At 40.2% G+C, this 14,172-nt stretch overlaps 1 protein-coding gene across 3 annotated transcripts in view; it reads left to right on the top strand.

Annotated features, from left to right (window-relative positions):
* Nucleotides 1-14,172, top strand: part of LOC5507890 (uncharacterized skeletal organic matrix protein 5) — a 38,376-nt gene that overhangs the window by 13,274 nt on the left and 10,930 nt on the right. The window contains exon 3 of one of the 3 annotated variants that reach the window (XM_048729982.1): nucleotides 4,968-5,015. The exons of 1 other annotated variant lie outside the window; for it this stretch is intronic. In XM_048729982.1, the coding sequence (XP_048585939.1) occupies nucleotides 4,991-5,015 (25 nt within the window). In that variant the 5' untranslated portion in view covers nucleotides 4,968-4,990. Of the gene's footprint in view, nucleotides 1-4,967; nucleotides 5,016-9,351; nucleotides 10,366-14,172 lie in introns of those variants that run through there. One more of the 3 variants, XM_001628460.3, reaches the window with a different exon arrangement.

Below are 14,172 nucleotides of genomic sequence, written 5' to 3'. Positions count from 1 at the left end.
GCATATCAGTAGTAGGGTAGGTATGGAATTAGCCCGGTTTTTGCGCTGGCATACTAATTTTGCGCTGGCATATAGATTTTGCGCTGGAATACATTATCCTGCGTTCAGTTCCAACGGCCGTCGTATTCCGACGGCCGTTGTATAGTCCAGCTGAGACAGCCAATTATCGACAGCTATTCAGTTCCGACGCCTAATCTTCTACGTCAATGCATCTTAGTTTAGTTGATGCTTTTTAAGAGGCGTACAAAGTTCTCCGATGATATAGTGCATCCTCTCAGGTTTAGCTTCTAGAAAAAAATTATAATCTTCAGAAAAAGTTGATAATGGCACTTTCATGTTTAAACTTCCAGTGCCCGCTAAGTCCAGGGCCCTACATGGTGACCAAAACTGTCTTATGGAACGCCGCCCATGGAACATGACGATCCACCATGAATAGCACACACTAGAAACTCTGTTGAAATCATCCACTCCAGAAATGAAAAAGATGGTTGGCCAAACGAGAGATCTTGGTTGAGATTCATACTGCAACAAGGCTTCAGCTTACTGTGCTACCAAAGGCAGCTTCTTATTGGGCAAGCCGACTCAAGCTCTTTTGGTTGTAATTGGGGAGGGTTCATATTTCCTGGAGCAGGTTGGACTGTAACTGGGCTCCACTGCCTCCAGAAACAACTAATGAGGTTACTGTTAGTATGTTACGACTTGGATAGGTTTTGTATATTATTAATAAAGGTAGCTGTGTGAATATTTTTTTATCATGGAAAGCAGGATCAATAATCAAGGACCAGCAACCGGAGACGGCTCATGATTGGAGTCATCCATAAATAAGTTAATCAGCCCACAATCTATCACTTGATTGACCAAATCTGCTACCAGCTCGCCAGTTTTAAAATCGTTTTTATAAGTTTGGGAAGTTTTTTCACACTGCAATACCCCATTGTCTTGAAGTCAATTTCTTCTTGTACAGCCAAACTATGAGCATTCCTGTCTCTGATGTTTTCTGGTTGTGGAATGATTTTAAAAATGGTTCCTTGTTTGCTCTTTTATCAGCACACTTTGGAAGGCGTTCTGATTTATCTGTTCCCGCATTGAACCACTTTGTGTTAGAGGTCGTTGAATTTCCAGCAACAGGGTTAGCAACTGGTGCATTGTTAGTTCACTGTTTGCCGTGTTCTTCTTTGTCACTGTTATCTTTCGATAAGTCGTCCTCCGGCAATAGTAAATCAGCAAGAGAATCTGCTAGGTGATCACTGTTTAGCAACTGGTGCATTGTTAGTTCACTGTTTGCCGTGTTCTTCTTTGTCACTGTTATCTTTCGATAAGTCGTCCTCCGGCAATAGTAAATCAGCAAGAGAATCTGCTAGGTGATCACTGTTTAGCAACTGGTGCATTGTTAGTTCACTGTTTGCCGTGTTCTTCTTTGTCACTGTTATCTTTCGATAAGTCGTCCTCCGGCAATAGTAAATCAGCAAGAGAATCTGCTAGGTGATCACTGTTTGTTTTTTTCGCAGTTCAAATGAGCATGAGCGTGAGTTCGTAAACGTAAAACAATTGCAATTTAAAACACAATCCGTTAAAGTCCGCTGGTTTAGTAGGAGTAAATCGCTGATTGGCAGGAGCAGGAAGCAAGGCAAACTCCCATAACAGTGTTCCTCTCATGGGCTCAACTCTTTTGTCTTCGCAGTCGTAGAACTGTATAAATTAAAAGGAAAACCGAGTTGGATTCTCACACATTTTCATGCGAATGTTCAAATAGTCAATGCACCTTGAAAATCAACAAATTCGAGTTAAATTACAGTTAAACTAACGGTTAAACTTGTCCAGCTAAGGAGTCGAACTAATTCAGGGCTTTTTTTTTTTTTTTTTTTTGTAAAAGAGCGTTTACAGGAGTTTCAGCCACCACACAAGGAATCAACACAACGCGTCGTTTGCTCAGTTTTTCAATCTTATTTGAGCTTGTCGAGTAACCAATTTAAAGCAATCAACTCCCTGTGGCTGAATTGTGAAGTCCTTATCTGAGATGCAATGCAAGTATAACAGCTCTGCTGAGCTGGATTTTACAGTTCTTTTAAGTTTTAAAAAACTTTTGGCACTTCAGCTGTTACAGCCGCCATGTTCGGTCTTCGAAGGTTGTACTGAAATGACGCAGATCTAAAGCCACGTGATCGCATTGCATGCTGGGATACTACTTTCTCCTCCTCTGGGGATCGGGTTAGGTAACAAGGTCCAAAATTTGTCTCCGAACAATGTGGGTAAGGGTCGACCGTTGTTGAAATCCCGCCATTTGCGTTCTGCCGTAGCAGAAAGTCAGCTCAAAAGAAACAAATCAAAACAAAAATTATCTTTGAACTCGAATGAACCAGACTGAAGGACGACTGAAGGACCCTTATTAGGTAGGAACTCCGACGAATAAGACATGGTATACTTACATTCCTTGAAATGATGTCTTTAGATTTGTCTTGAAAGTATTTATATCTGCAAGGAAGCCTCTCAAAGGAACCTGTGTGTACCACTCAGTTACTTGATGAGCATCCGCATTCTCTTAAAGTTCTCGTGAACAAACTTGTTACAAATATTACACAGGCCAGCCAACATGTTGTCCCTCCTAAAGTTTTCTGGAAAATGTGTATAAATGTATGTCCCTTAACCCCATTTGGATTTTCTAGCATATACTGGGTCACAACATCCTTCATTGAAGCCTTCCAGTAGTTTACAGAGGTTTCTGTCCCATCAACCAGCACACTTTGGTATGATGACGCTCTCGATATATCATCACTGTTGAGGAACTGAGACAGCTTTTTCTTTTTTTTTGATACTTCGGGGCTAACACGTTGCCTGACAAACTGAATTTGGTGGCGGCATTCTTCCTCTGCCAAACAGAGTGGCATTTACTTTTGCTGCTGTAATTGTCTTATCACTACACTCAAAATAGTCTTCCAGTAAACTGTAGGGGAAGTCATATCCAATCATATATAAGGTACGCCTACGATTGTCCCCATAGTAACGTAGCAGACCAAAATGAGAAGCAGCTACAACTCTAGTTTTCCCTGCTGACACTAGAAGTCAGGAGTCTTGACGACTTGCAGATGATAACTTTTTTGCTCTGTTGCTCCAGGTTTGCCATTGCCCGCATCCTGCGCTCTTTAGACACGGTGATTTATGTTCTCGAGAAAGACTTCAGAGAATATTGTCATCATACTTATGTTGGACTATCGGCAGAGCCCCAAATTCCCTTCTCCTTCTCTTGCTGTGAAGTAAATCCCCTACCAGCTCCCTTACGTCTTTATTACCTGTGCCAGCTACTTCTTCCGCATGACTTTTAGCTGGCCAATAACCTTAGCACGGACTGCTCTTTTTGGTGAAATTTCTAAATCTTTGTGAGTTTTTTTTTTTACGGCAAAAGTTGCCCAAGTGCAGAAGCTTCCTCGATGTCCTGTGAAACAGAGTACACAAAAACTTTGAGATTCCTTCTCAACTTCATTGCTTAAATATAAAACATACAAGGCAACAACTGTCAACTCCCTCGTAAGCAGACACCTTTGGAACTAAAAACAGTGTTACAAGGGCTGTCATCTTATGAAGAAGAAGAAATACATTGTTTGAATGAAGGGAATAAAACGTGCATTTTGTTCAGCAGTCCGTTATGTGTGCCTCAATTTCAGGGTGTCAAACCCCGGATGTCTACCTTCATTCGAGGAATACATTCGGGCTTGATGGTATTAACACCAGCTTCAAAGTTAGGCTCACAAATATTTACATATTCACATCATAAACTCAAAGGACAAGTTACGGTACTAAAACTCTTTAAGTGAAATGGAACCAGTGAAATATTTTATGATGCATTGTTTTGAATAAATTATTTGAATCCGAAGTGTTGACCTTTGTATTTTTTTTACCTGGATTGTTTTTAACGCGGCTTTTTCAGAGAACGAAAGACTACTTCAATTATCTAGGCCTCTGTGATGGCTGCTAGCCTCTCCAAATACAGGTAATGTATTTGATTTCTAAGAACCAGGGAAAAACAGTCCTGGTGTTGATCTCAAAACTGCCCTGTAGGATTCTAACACCTGTAGCCATCATGGTCTTTATATTTAAATTAAATTAAATTTAAATTAAATATTTAAATTAGTTTTGTTTCTGCCAAAAAAAATGTAAGCAATATTACATTATGTATGTAGTGTATGTTTTTTTTTAATAGTAGGGACCTCTCTGTTAAATGTCTTTTCTTAGAGAACTTGAAAACATAGGACTAACAAGCTTTTTCACACTCACCTTGAAAGGATCTTTTAAGTTGTTAGCGTTGAAATTCACCGCCTTGTTTCAGCTTACTCATGTTATCAAGCTCTTCTCTTGTTATCTAGCTCGTCTGGGCCAAACTGTTACGAACTGTCCATCTACTCCAAAACTGACAAACCTTATATTTTCTATGTAAGCAGCGAAATCCTACTAAAAAATTACTGAAAACTTTACAAAGTACACTTTTCTTGGCTAAACTGACGAAATAGACAGTATTGGAAAGTGTGCAAATCATCATGGAGCTGAAAGCAACGGAATAGCCTGGGGACGAGGCTAAGTTCGCTCCAAATCTTTGCGGCAAAAACGAAAATGTTTGTGTAGTAGATCACGTTCCTTAATGTCGCTCGATACTTCAAACTAATAAAGCGTCTTATGGTTAAACCACGACCCCGTATAGTGGATGCAGTATTTACGTCAATGCTTTCATCGCCATTCGGCTATTTTACAATCGAATAAAACTGAGTAATTAATACTACACAGTTTGGATTGTGACAAGCATTTTCCGAGCAAGTAGTATAAATTCAAGAGTATCCAGTTTTTGCGTCGGCTTTTGTAACTAAACTATGAACTAACCATCGTCTAATGAAAACACAAATTCATTGCCATTTACCGTAGTATTTCTTCTGCGTCTTTTACCGCAACCGAAGAGGCTAAATTCTAACTTTTTTAAATAGGCAACGACCACAGTTTTCTACAAATGTCGTCACCGCTGGCTGCACTAGGTAGGTAGAAATGAATTTTTCTGCGGTTGCCATGGCATTAGCAGAAAAAGATGCTCTCTTCGGGGTAGGAGCTTCGGAAATCTTTATGAAAAGAGCGCAGTAAAAAGTGTTCACGAAACTTTCAAAGACGGAAATGATAAGATTCAGACAAATACACGATGAATTGAACACAAATAGAACGCAAATATCTTCTTTATCAATCTCTTCTTTATACAAACATGCGCGCGCGCACAGGCTACCCGCGCGATAAAAACATGATGCTTTACATAAATCCGCGAACTACAATAAAGATGTACTAAAGTTCACTACAGTCTTAGATATCAATGTCCTGTCATCAACAAAAAGAGGTAAAAGGAGCAAACCAGTAGAGATAAGGTGACAACCAATTACAATGAGAAAGATTAGTACAATTATTTTACTAAAATTCTTCTTGCATACATTTATTTATTTATTTTTAAAACGAATATTTAGTTTTCGTTGTTAAGTATGATTTTCAAAACAATTGTTAGTTTAAAATGGCTATGAGTTTAAAAAGAATCTATACTTTTATTGAAACCATACTCAAAGATCAACCTAGCAAAAATGTTGGAATCAACTTTTTTGAAAGATCATTAGTGAAAATATTTTCAAAAGCTCGAAGCATTTACAGTTTATTTATAAGTATCAATTAAAAGTCCATGGATAGGCGGGCTTTGGATGTGTTCCTGGATTGTGGGCTTTGGACGTGTTCCTGGATTGTGGGCTTTGGACGTGTTCCTGGATTGGTGGGCTTGGGATCTGTTGCTGGATTGGTGGGCTTTGGATGTGTTCCTGGATTCATGGGCTTGGGATGTGTTCCTGGATTGGTGGGCTTTGGATTTGTTCCTGGATTGGTGGGCTTGGGATGTGTTGCTGGATTGGTGGGCTTGGTAGGCTTGGGATGTGTTGCTGGATTGGTGGGCTTGGGATGTGTTTCTGTTTCAAGGGCTTTGGATGCGTAACTAGATTGGCTGGCTTTGCATGTGCTCCTGGATTGGAGGGCTTCGGATGTGTTACTGAATTGGTGGGCTTCAGGAAGCAGAGAGATCATTACTCAGCCCAATTAGTGTGAATATAGGAAAATTTGTAAAGTTGGAGGGCAGTTTATTCCATCCACTGAGGGATTTTTTTTTAAAAAGCAAAGAAGTGCTTGCAAGGGAAATGTGATCTCTTCCAAGATGGGATGCTGCACTTTGGATTTTGAAACAGAAGTCTTTCCACCATTCCCACTCTTCACTTGGAATTCAACCACCTTTACATAATCACTCTCACCGTTTATCTATAAGTAAAGCTACCTCATTATAGGAAATTAACGTTGGTAAATATTAACGTGTATTATATGTACGCGTATCCAATTAACGCGAATTTTTGGACAACTTGTGTCAAAACAAATGAAATTAACGCGTATTTGGGCCTAATGTATTCAAATAAACTTAGTTTAAGCGGATCCTTAAAGACATATTTTTTTGGTAATTTGCTCCTCGGAAATATTCCATTTACGAAATACTATTATCATCAAAATTTAGGAAATTTTTAGGCGGTAGCGACCTGGCCGTTTACCTTGGTAAATTAACTGGAACGGTAAGATACTTCCATCTAACGTTTCAGACAAAGTGTGAGTCATCCCCCTTTTGTCATTTCCACCTTTCTTCGACACTCCCGAAAAAATGGCCTAAAGATATTTCCGGAATTTCCCCCTAAATGCTCTAAAATTATTTAAAGGAGCACGAAACGTATTGAGATATCCATGCTCTGTAGAGATGTGGTCGAGAACACTATTGCTTATAATTAACAACTCTGCTTTTGCTAGACCAAAACGTGGGATGAGGTCGACATAATGGCATGGATAAGATAATCGTCTTTAATGCTCTCGCAGGCGGTTCCCTGATAGCCTATGAAGGTATCTGGTAGTCTGAGAGCTTGTGCAAATCGAGGTATGTCTTTCTACTCAAAGCGAAAATTTTCTTCACATTCAGTTTCATCCATGTGATTCCAGTTAAAATGATTATAACTTGAGTGTACTATCAGCTCTTTTGTTTCCTTTCCTAGTAGAAGAAAGGCCAGAATTAAATCTTCATCTAAAATGTCGTCTTCATAAGCTTGAAGTATTAAAGCTTCAACAAACGAAATGTCACCAGCCGCCATTTTGTTTTACGGGACGCGTAGCAGTCGTCGAAAATTAACGATGAAATCATGCGTGATCGATCGACGGAAACGGGAATGAAAGGTATCGGTATTGACAAGGACAAGGTGCTTTTCATCTTTTAAGTTTCCTGTAAATGAAGATTGTGGTTTTTTTGCTTGAAAAAGAATAATTCGCTTGGCTGATTGTAAATCCAGAACCATTGCGTGAGGGTGTTGGGCTGGCTCGAACGAACTGTTGGTCCATATCAGAATTGTAGATCTCGGTCGCCTCGCAAATTCGAAAACTTAATAGAAAATATGAATCGCAGTACTCTCCTATACGAGCTTGAAGAGACGAGTAGTGATTCTGTCACTTACCCGAGTAGTCCCAGACAGAATAGACTCGTTTTGGGAGACAGGAAGAATGCTCAGCATTAGGAAAATTACGAAAAGAACAGAGCGATGACAGGCATGACCGCCCGCCATCTTGTCCTTCAATCGACCTGCAATCTTGTCCTTCAGGCGCCTCTAGATCTATTGCATTAATTTCCGTTTCTGCACCCTCCTCTGCACTGATTATTCTCTGCCTTGCCATGTCTATCACATTACATTTCGGTCTATCGTGAAGGAATTTGGGCAAGTCTAAGCGGTAAGCCTTGTAAAGGCTATGGTACCTTGTATTTGTCTCAATATACCGGAAAAAACAACAACAATTAGCTCAGTAAGAAAGCGGATTTTTATTTTAAAAAGATAAACAATGTTAATGCTTTTGTATTAAATAAATAACTGTCATAAACAAGAAGAAACATTTGAAAGCATCATGCTGCTACTTTACTGGCTTATTCTTACTTATTTCTTGTACTTACATTGTTTTTGAAAGTCTCTAATTTCCCTAGTTTGCTAAATATATAGATAGCTACATGTTTCTGAATGCAATAGCGATTTCAGAACTACGGAATTCTAATAATAGTAGGTTTATTGTTATTTTGTTTAGTAAGGCAAGAATGGCCACAGTTTGCTGAAGTAATAAAATTACTACTAAAGACACAAAAATCTAACATAACTAGTTGCAAAAAGGATTATACTGCAGCTGAAAACCATCCCATTTCTGTATAGTTTTATCATATAACGATGTTGTGAATGGTACTCTTATACTAGTACATCTAGTGCCTTAAATGAGCAGTTAACTCTCAATAAACCTACATTCTGTCGATGAACAATTAAAACTCTAGTATTTGATAGTTGAATCCAGAACTGTGTATAGCACAAATGCTTTTAAAAACTGTCACTCGAGATTGACTTATCATTCAGAAAATAGAAAGTTTGGATACATATTTCACTACATCACATTTTATGTCGTGGGATCTATTGTTTAATACTTTAATACACAGCGCATGTTTACATCAGAGTCCAGCGTGGAAGGCCTCTAGGCAGCATCTCATTTCAATTAGAGACTGTGGAAGGTTATTCCACAGTCTCAGGGCAAGGGGCAAGAAACTGACATGTGAGAGGTTGAAGTATTCAGGTGTAGGTTGTTCTGTATGTATCTGGGTTTTATGATGCATATTTACCCTGTGTGCTTTGAGCCAAATGTTCTCAAACCAGCGTCTCATTGCTTCATTTATCTTCCATATTGTAGACTCTTTAAGAATGTTGACACGTTCTAGATAAATATCCTCTGTGAAAGACTGTGCAATAGATGGTAACATCGTCAGAGTCTCCTCTTTCTCGCCTCCAGGTGCACTATTTGAGATTTTACTCTCCCACGCCTGCTCTCTATGAAAGTCACAACGATAAACCATGCAGCCTGTAAATAAAAAGCATCAATGGTACTTAGCAATATGTACCTATGAAATAAAAATAAATACCCTATCCATACTCATATGACAATATTTATTAGCTCTGAAAAGTTTCCTCTGTGAAAGAAAAGTGTGCCAAACCCTAAAGGGGGCAGCTTGCCCCCCAGCTTTGGACAAAAACTCAATATTTTCCTATATTTATTCTAAGTAATTTGCCTCAATTTTTTTTTTCAAGCCCCAAGAATTGTTTGTCTTGTCAGAGACCCCGCCCTCCATAATTTATGACTCTGTGATTGGCCTGATGCTCCTGGCTCATCAAAGTATAATGTTTTTGAGGCAATTTCTAGGTCATACAGTTGATGATACAATTTGCTGCCTTGAAAACCCAATATCATAATTTTTTTCCGACTTCATGTGGTGTTTAACATCCTGTTTATTTTAAGCGCCATGTGATTAAACAACAATGATTTCAATTATGGACATCAAGGAAAGCAATATATACAGTCTGATATACGAGAAGTACGAGGAATGCGAAAATGACTGCGAGAAATACAATGAAATACAAAAAGGTGTACGAAAATTGCGATGGAATGCGAAAGTATTGCGAAAAAAGGCAGTGCTCTTACATCCGGGAACCTTTAAACATATTATAGGTCCAGTCTATTGACCGGGCGGCACAGGCGTCCCGATCGGGTCCGAACATCCTCCCCACCGACGCCAAAGTTATCTGACGTCTCTTTCTTGTCTAGCGACTTTCTTGACTTGCGATGTCTCGACCTCTTACTAGACTGATGACGACTTGACTGACTAGTACACTCCCCATTGTTGGCAACATCTTCACTAACTGAAACTGGTTCTACTCTATCTAAACTATCTACACTAGCTTCACTATACTCTAATATGCCATAACGCCTCAGCTTGTTGTATCTCTTCCGCACACAGCTCCTTATCACGACACAGTGCTTTCTTCTTCAGTTTGTCAACGAATCTAAACACATACGATGTGACTCTCAAAAGCTTAGATTACTTCTCATAGCGTGTATGGTCAATCACAGGATCAACTTCGAACAGTACGGCTAAAGGCTAATACAAGACGTGCCTCGGGTTAACAAGTCAGCAGGATTTCCAACTCCGGGACAATGCTTCCAGCATTCTGGCTCAAATGTCGACTGGATCTCCGTAACGCGATTAGCTACGAACGTCTTCCACTGCGAACTCAAACCTCGAATCCAATGTAACGTTACTTCACTGTCCGACCAGCAAACAATACGATCAATCTCTCGCGATACGGACAACGACTCAATTACAAACTTTAACAATCTACAGTTAATCACTGCGACAAAAAGCTCTAGCCGCCTGGGCAACGATACAATCTTCGCTGGCGCTACGTTACTCTTCTACATCACTAGGTGGGTGTAGACTTCTCCTCGTTTATCGTTAACTCTAGCGTAAATAGCATCACCATAAGCTTTCGGAGAGGCGTCGCCGGCGACAGAGCAAACAAATTCTCAATATATAAGCTCAAGATTCCGCATTCAAGGAGCTCCTCTGACCAAAAGCTTAATTCCAAATACAATTTAAGATTTCGTTTGCTGTTCTGGAAAGTCATGCACAAGCTTCTTTGCGTGGCTTTTTACGGTTGCTATTGTTATTCCAAAATTACCGTCACCACTAGGGACGGTAATTTCAGTTAATGGAGCCGGAGCCAGGCTCAAAGGTCACTCGTAAATGATATCGTACGAGTACACGTATCATGCTACGATAGCACAGGTATTACTCAATATGTTTCACGTGAGATACCTTACTATACACGTTCTTAATTCTTATTGGTCGCTATCTACCTATATAAAGCGCCACACCTAAAGTAAAGTCATTCGCTCTTTCGCTTCATAAGCTACGGGTACTGTAAAGAAACATTTGCCCACCCTCCCTCCCTTTTACTGACAGGTTTCTTTGTGTGTACAGGCAGTGTTAGCTTGGCGATCAACTGTAAACAAGTATTAACTTAATCATTGCTTTATTATTGTAATAAACCGGGGAGTATCTCCGAGAGTCTGCGGTTAGTTCTGTCTGACGACTTCCCCAAGCGGGGTTTGTTTGCTATAAGGTGTGCTTGTGCGTTTGTGGACCAGCCAATACTCTCGTCCGGTCCTTCACGCGGAGTGTAGGGGAGATGAGTGAGGCCTAAAGGTCATATGCTTACACTACAGTTGCTACGTCACGCGCTAGTCGTCACGTCACGCTAACTCGCTTTCGATCGGTCTGTCTCCCCCCATATTCTGCCATAGTCGTGCCTAGTGTATTCATTGCGTTGCAAAGCGGGCATTTCCTTTTCACGCGTAAAGCGACATTAATCGATAAATATCAGGAGATTTATCCGCTTACATGTGTCTCCGAACATATCTATAGACTGCGTGCTCAGCTTCAGCAAGCTTTATCTTCAAAAACATCTTCTCAATGTCTGCCATGACGGGGTAGAAATCGCACAATTTCATTATCTTCAACTGTCGTCATATCGATCTTCTCAGAATGGCCTTTCTCAACATACCGATTCATGGCGTTCTGATAAGCTTCAGCTCACACCTCCAAGTCGTCTCACTGCCTGCTGATAGTTGTTGTGGAGCTCAGGATGATTCTTCTTCTACGGTAAACACACATCTCTCATCGTCAAACTTCAAACCTTCTTCAAATTGTTGCACAGCACTCTGTTCTTCACACGACACCACAGTATCTTCTTGCTCCTTAATGACTCAAGTTCCCAGAACCTCTTCAAACAGGTCGAAACTGGAACTGGACTGACACTGGTTAACATCGACTTGTCATCACGCGACGACTCACCGACAACTGGGCCCGATACTATCCATGCAAGGACTTGAACAGATTCCTCAGTTTCTGCAATTAGTCTCTCCCACTCTGAATTCATGGTGGCCTCTAGTGCAGCCATCTGAGTCTTGATTGCCTCAATCCTGTTGCCTTCGACACTCTCAGGCAAGACATCGGATATGCTGGCCACAGCATGGGCTTTCATTCTCAGATGAGTGTAAAATACTCTTTTAAGCAGTGAATGAAAAAATTTAGAAAAAAAAAATACATGATCACCAGACAATATCTTCTTCAGGGACCTTTTTGCTCCTTGACAAGGGAAAGGCTTGCTTGAGTGCACGGGTCAGCGGACTCTTAACACACTCGTAACACTCATGTCCAACAAGTTGAGTAGAACAGTTTGGCTGATGCGCTCACTTCCTTCAGCTTCCTCTAGTATTCCCTGAAGCTTAGCACACAACAACTCCCGTCTAATGTCACACTCTTAACTTCTTAGGTTATGCACTAATGAAATTAATTCATAATTCACGAACGAACTCCTTATATACTCTTGGGTGTTTCTAAATATACATGATGTAATTAAGTATATTTAGAAACACCCAAGAGTATATAAGGAGTTCGCTCGTGAATTAGGAGTTGAGTTGTGAAATAATAGCAACATTACATCATCCATATTTCGTTATATAAAATGCTGAGTCATGGTTCTAGAATAATCTAGCAAACAGAGCAACGATCCTAAGTAAACAAATCCATTCTAGCATGTTCTAAAAGCATGTATCAATTTCAGCAATGTTCCAAACGTCAGAGCCTGTGAGTAAACAATGTTTTAGACAGTTCCTCTAATAAAATAGAGTGACACCGTCACATAGTGGTTGATCGAATCCCATCAACTTCCATCCAACGACTAAAATAATCTGCCAGCGCTAGAAGGTAGTCACCGTCCGGCATAGGACCCATTAGATCCTGTGCTAGTTCCTTCCATGGTTGACCTGGCATTCTGGTAGGCTTCAGGGGGGTTGCTGGTATATTCTTGACCACCAACTAACATCAATAGCATTTTTCACACTTTTCTCTGCATATTTGTCCATTACTGAGCACCACACCTTTAACTGCAGTCTTTGTCTTCACAATTCCTTGATGCCCTTCATGGGCGTGTTTCTTCATTACGCAGTTCAGCTGGAATAACAATCCTGGTACCCCTAAGAATAACATATCCAATTACATGTCAACTCATTCCGTACTGTTACTAAGTCAAACTCTGGTAACCCCTGTAGATACAGGTTTAACCGGTTGCTTACCATTTACACGGAAATTCCGGTACTTCTGGGTATTTTGTAAATGGTCCAGGTTCCTCCCACTGGAAAATTTCCGGAAAAAGTGGAACTGCTTGAGAGGTTGTCCACTTTCACCGGAATTTCCGGAAATTCCGGAAAATCGCTTACCATTTGCAGCTTTCCATTGACCGAGGCCCCCATCGGCCACTATTCCCCAAGCCCCCAAGACTATTTTCAACAACAAAATGGCAGACGAAGGATCGTGCTGGTTGTGTCCGCGATGTCAGACTATTTGTTCTGATCTAACAAATCTTCTCGAACATCATTGTGTTGCAAACATCGTGTCAAACCAACAATGTTAGTATGAATCTACATTTGTATTACTTTATTTTAGTATTAGCTCAAGAATATCATGAAATATACCTGTGACGGGGACGCGGCTTGAAGCAGCACGTGCTTGTTGTTTGTCTCGTAAATGAAAGCATCCAGAAAGAGCAAAGTTGTTGGTCATCGGTGATCTTCAATTCTCAAAGTTTAATCCTTTTTTGTATTGACTGTTTAATTTCTCTTGACAAATTTAGCTTCAATTAAATTTTGAAACATACTTAAGTTTAAGATGAAAAATCAGTTCAAAGACTTGTGCAAAAGCATATAAAGGAAAAAATGATAAATACTTACACAATATTCGTTCTTTAGCCTTTTTCAGTGTTTTTTCCGATATGGGCGGAGACGGTCTAGATAGGATTAAGGGTTTCGTGAAGAACTTCGCTACATCATTGAGAAGACATTTCGTGCCAGGAAGTAGAGCGGCTTCATAAATTTTGTAGGTCTGGCGGTCTTTCTGAGTTGTGGGATCATCATCTATTGCCTTTGTCTATGTCTCGGGGCTCGCTTCGCATGGCATCGGCAGTCGAGCGTAATAATGGAGCGTTGTAATGGAACGACCACTTGCTGCTATTAAACCATGGGAAAGCCATTTCTGTCTCCGAGGAGCTTACTGACTGGAAGATTCATAGGTAACTAATGAACCTCGTTTATTCATTAAAATATAGCACTTTACCACCCACTCGGGTTAATTACTCGACGGTTTCTGGTCAGCGTTACAAAGTTACTGTGGCA

This window comes from Nematostella vectensis, chromosome 7 (assembly GCF_932526225.1).
Source record: "Nematostella vectensis chromosome 7, jaNemVect1.1, whole genome shotgun sequence".
NCBI lineage: Eukaryota > Metazoa > Cnidaria > Anthozoa > Actiniaria > Edwardsiidae > Nematostella > Nematostella vectensis.
This window is presented reverse-complemented; position numbering and strand designations above follow the sequence as displayed.